This window comes from Myotis brandtii, unplaced genomic scaffold (genome assembly GCF_000412655.1).
Source record: "Myotis brandtii unplaced genomic scaffold, ASM41265v1 scaffold230, whole genome shotgun sequence".
NCBI classification, from domain to species: Eukaryota; Metazoa; Chordata; class Mammalia; order Chiroptera; family Vespertilionidae; genus Myotis; species Myotis brandtii.
In genome coordinates this window covers 430,555-435,968 of record NW_005358650.1, presented here as the reverse complement: position 1 = coordinate 435,968, position 5,414 = coordinate 430,555, and the positions used below count along the sequence as shown (strand labels likewise).

At 38.5% G+C, this 5,414-nt stretch overlaps 1 protein-coding gene across 1 annotated transcript in view; it reads left to right on the top strand.

The window, feature by feature from the left end:
• Positions 1-5,414, top strand: part of SLCO6A1 (solute carrier organic anion transporter family, member 6A1) — a 123,662-nt gene that overhangs the window by 26,249 nt on the left and 91,999 nt on the right. Inside the window, exon 5 of the mRNA XM_005866470.1 lies at positions 4,885-5,006. Coding sequence (XP_005866532.1) covers positions 4,885-5,006 — 122 coding nt within the window. The remainder of the gene's footprint in view (positions 1-4,884; positions 5,007-5,414) is intronic.

The window sequence follows — 5,414 nt, the reverse complement described above, 5'->3', positions numbered from 1 at the left end:
GTCAAGGGCATGTACCTTGGTTGCGGGCGCATCCCCAGTAGGGGGTGTGCAGGAGGCAGCTGATCGATGTATCTCTCTCATTGATGTTTCTAACTCTCTATCCCTCTCCCTTCCTCTCTGTAAAAAAATGAATAAGATATATAGTTTTTAAAAAAAGGAATCTCCATACTGTTATCCATAGTGGATGTACCATTTTATATTCCCACCAGTAGTGCACAAGGTTTCCAATTTCTCAACATCTTTGCCAACACTGGTTATTTTCTGTTTTGTTTTGTTTTTTGGTAATAGCCATCCTAACAGATGTGTTGTACATTTAAATTTAACTTCCAATTTCAATTTATTTTTGCCTATAATAGGAGGCATGGGCCAAGATTCTATTTTCTCTCAAAGAAATAGCTAATTGTACTAATGACATTTTGGATCATTTCCTTTTTTAAAAATTTTTATTTTTACTGATATTAAATACCATTTTTACCATACATTAAATTTCCCCATAAATGAGTTTTTTTTCTTTTCTCTTGTCTGTCTAATCCATTTTCTGGCATTTTTCTATTTAAAAAAAATATATATTTTTTATTGATTTCAGAGAAGGGAGAGGGAGAGAGAAACAGAAACATCAATGATGGAAGAGAATCACTGATTGGTTGCCTCCTGCAAACAACCACAATGCAACCCGGGCATGTGCCCTGACTGGGAATCAAACCTGTGACCTCCTGGTTCATAGGTCTACACTCAACCACTGACCCACGCTGCTGGCTGGGCTTCTGACATATTTTTCTATTTAATGCCAATACTACAATATTTTAAATATAACTACTAAGTATAACTAATGCCCGACCAATGTGGCTCAGAGTTTGAGTGTTGACCTATGAACCAGGAAGTTATGGTTTGATTCCGGTCAGGGCACATGCCTGGATTTTGGCTTGATCCCCAGTAGGGGCCCTGCAGAGGCAGCCAATCAATAAGTCTCTCTCATCGATTGTGGTAGCATAGTTAACCCTGTGACCTCTAAGCAACATAGAACTGTACACTTTATTTATTTATTTATTTATTTAGTTAAGGTTATTTTTATTTACAAGTTTTGAAAAATATAGATTTTTTACATGGGTTACTTGTGCAAAGTTAAATTTAGAAGAATGATAAATGCACTCCCCTCCTCCCAGTTCCCGCCCCACCCTCCGCCCTCACTCCCCACCCACTGTCCTCATCCATAGGTGCACGATTTTTGTCCAGTTTCTTCCCGCATCTCCCATTCCCCTTTCCCCCCCAAGAATAGTCAGTCCATTCCCTTTCTATGTCCCTGATTCATTATAATCACCAGTTCATTCTGTACATCAGATTATTTATTCACTTGATTCTTAGATTCACTTGTTGATAGATGCATGTTTGTTGTTCACAATTTGTATCTTTACCTTTTTCTTCTTCCTCTTCTTAAAGGATACCTTTCAGCATTTCGTATAATACTGGTTTAGTGGTGATGAACTCCTTTAGCTTTTCCTTATCTGTGAAGCTCTTTATCTGACCTTCAATTCTGAATGATAGCTTTGCTGGATAAAGTATTCTTGGTTGTAGGTTCTTGGTATTCAGCACTTTGAATATTTCTTGCCATTCCCTTCTGGCCTGCCAAGTTTCTGTTGAGAAATCAGCTGACAGTCGTATGGGTATTCCCTTGTAGGTAACTGAGTTTCTTTCTCTTGCTGCTTTTAAGATTCTCTCTTTGTCTTTTGCTCTTGGCATTTTAATTATGATGTGTCTTGGTGTGGTCCTCTTTGGATTCCTTTTGTTTGGGGTTCTCTGCGCTTCTTGGACCTGTAAGTCCATTTCTTTCACCAGGTGGGGGAAGTTTTCTGCCATTATTTCTTCAAATAGGTTTTCAATATCTTGCTGTCTCTCATCTTCTGGCACCCCTATTATTCTGATGTTGGTACGCTTGAAGCTGTCCCAGAGGCTCCTTACACTATCTTCGTATTTTCGGATTCTTTTTTCATTTTGCTTTTCCGGTTGGGTGTTTTTTGCTTCTTCGCATTTCAAATCTTTGGCTTGATTCTTGCGCTCCTCTGGTCTGCTATTGGGTGTAATATTCTTTATTTCAGAGCGTGTATGCTTAATTTCTAGTTTCTTTATCATAGCATCGAGGGTCTCATTAGTTTTCGTGAGGCTCTCCAGAAGTTTATTGCAAGCCCTCAAAATTGCGTTTTTTAGCTCTATATCCTCCATTTCTGTCATGTTTTTTTGTCTCCGCATTTTTTATGCTTTCTTGGTGCACCCCCTAGTGGTCTTTGTGCGCAGTCTTGTTCTAGTTGAGCCTTGATTGTTGTAGTTAATACTAGAGGGATTTGACCACCAGGCCGACTGGCTGTGTGAATCAGCTGTGTCTGCCGCGGAAAACTTCTGTCCTCTGGGGAGGTGCTAATCTAGCCTTTGCCTGAGGCGATCTGGCAAATGGCTCTGCGCAGGGCTTGGGCGGGGCGGGCTCAACAGGGCGGGCGGGCGGAGGGAGCGGTTATGGCCCCTCTCAGTCCCGTTCCCAGAGGCTCTGCTTCTCAGAACCCCCGGAACCGCTGCAAACCTCGGAGGGAAAGCTGCCTTCCAACTGATGCCAGACACTCCCGCTTCTCCCGTTTGGGTCCGAGTCCCCAGCGATTCGCCCGTATCTGGAGCTCAGAGTCTGAGACTCCCCCCTGACCGAAAACGACAACCGCGCTCTCAGCCACCAGCCCGCTTTGCGCGCGCACCTCCGCACCTGAGTTTTTTCCACACTGCGCCTCCTCTGAGCCTCGGTGTGCTGTTATTTTTCCTTCTAGTTGAAGAGTTTCTCCTCAGCCAGCCTTCCTGTGGTTCTGGGTGATGTCCGTTCCGTCTTTTAGTTGTATTTTTGAAGTGGTTGTTTGCGGCAGCAGTCTGCGGTGTTTACCTATGCCGCCATCTTGGTCTCCTTGAAAAACTTTAAGTCTCTCTCATCATTGATGTTTCAATCTCTCCTCCCTCTACCTTATTCTCTGAAATCAAGAAAAATATATAAAAAATAAATATAACTAGTTATATTTAATAACTAAAGCTTTATCATATAATTTGCTATTTGGATGAATAAGTCTCTACTCATTATTATTCATTAAAAATCATTTGCAAAATTACTTTCCAGATAAATTTGATAATCTCAGGTTATAATCAAATCATTTTGATTTGACATACTTGAATTTATGTGTCAAATTGGGAATAACTGTTATCTTACTATGTAAGAATATGGTATATTGCTCTATTTTCTCAACATTTCTTTTCTGCCCTTCACTAAAGTTTTATGATTTTATTTATTGAAGATATCTTATGAAGTTTATTCCTACTGATTTTATATATTCTGTTAGTGTTATACATGGAATCTTTGTATTATGACATTTACTAATCATTTACTTTTAATAGGAGACTATATTGATTTCTAAGTTTGTCTTATATCTGTTACTTTATTAAATTCTTTGCTTATACTTTGTAGTTTCTTTAAGTTTATTTTCCTTAATTTTTAAATACTCAGTTATTCACATGAATGTGTATAACTTTTATCATATTATATGTAATATAATGAATATAGTTAGAATATATAGCTGGGTTCAAAAGTAAAACAAATAAAATTTCTAAAAATTATAAAAATAAGAAAATTTGTACCCCTAGTGGCAATCTGGAGTTGAAACTTTCTAGGCATAGCATACTGTACAATGGAAATCAAGATTGCAACCCTGTGTCATTGCACTTTGGAATTGGTATCCCTGAGTGATGTAGCAATGGATAAGGAGTTGGCCCACATTCATATAATTTGCTATTTGGATGCATAAGTCTCTACTCATTATTATTCATTAAAAATCAGGAGCTGTGTTTGCAAAATTTTCAGATAAATTTGATAATCTCAGGTTAAAATCAAATCATTTTGATTTGACATACTTGAAATTATGAGAGATAATGCCTATAAGCAAGCTACTCACCAGGTGTCTGTTGGCAGTAAAGTCACCTGTGAGAAACCAGCATCTCCAAAACTGTGGTTCCTAGGGTTGTGGGCATTTCCCCATGATGGCTGGTTGGACAAAGTCTTAAATGTGTGCGAAACTGAAGACTGTGGCAGCTGTGTAGTAATCAACTTCCCTAAATCTCCTCCCTAAATTATACAAAATAACTTCACAACTATGAAAATTCTCCACAAGATCATAGTCGCAGTATCAAGGAACACAAAGAATGCTGAAGTTGTAAACTGTGATTAAAAAGAGAAAATTTAAAAATCCCAGCACAGGATCCTTCACACTCCCATCCCACTCTGTCCACTGTAAGGCTTTGTGGTTTACAAAGGTGGAGCAAGAAAAATTGCAGGTAAGAGAGGAGATAATGGCCAACAAAGGGTCCTGAGGTTGATTAGGTATGATCACTAGAAGGTAACTCACTCTTGGTCTGAGAGTTGAGAGAAGGGACTATACGAAAGAGATTTCATAATAAATGTGATTTAAAGGGTTAATTGTGCAACTTAAAGGGGAGGTTTTCACTAAAGGGCTAGGTGCGTGATTTAAAGGGGCAGGACTGATTTTAAAGGAGAGGTGAGATTTAAAGGTATAGTCTTCGAAATGCTTAGCTTCTGTTGAAGAAAGTTTTAAAAATATCAACGAATTACTCATCACCGCCTGAGTGGACAGGGGAGAAAAAAGAAAGGGAAAAATTTAGGGGCCTGCAAGACAAAAGGGAACTACGTAATTGAAGGATTCACAACCATTCACTCTCAGCAAAGCAAACAACAAGGACAAATTAACAGAAAATGTTTCATTTCTCTCTTTATTTTTCTTTCTCTGTTAGATTATGGTTTTGTTTGTAATAAAATACACAAACTTGAATTTTTTCACTTTTCTCTATTAGAGTTGATGGCGGTGATAATAATGAACACTGGTTACATACTTGGTGGATTCGCTTTGTTTTTGTCACAGTTATGGCATGGTCTACATTAATAGCATTTTTATGCTTTCCACGGCATATAAAAGGTGACTATACTGATATAATTAATTTAATTAAAGGACTGTAGGTTCCTCATCCCACCCTCACCTCTCCTTTCCCCTCCCCCTCATTCTCAGAATATGCTTGTACTACATTTCTCTTTGTCATAGATATACAGAGACGTGGGATAGTATTATCTGAACAAATGAAGCCTTGTGTGGCCAGATACTATTTTATTTATGTACCAGACTTTCATAAGTGAATATTTTTTGCTCCTTGCCATTTATTTTGAAAAATGCTTCATATCTAAAGTTTATAAGTTTTCTTAAAGAAAGACATCTATTTATCTAGTATCCTATATAATAAAAGGCTAATATGCAAATTGTCCCCTCAACTGGGAGTTCAACCAGGAGTTCCACCAGGGGGCAGGGCTGGCCAGCCAACCACCCGCAGTC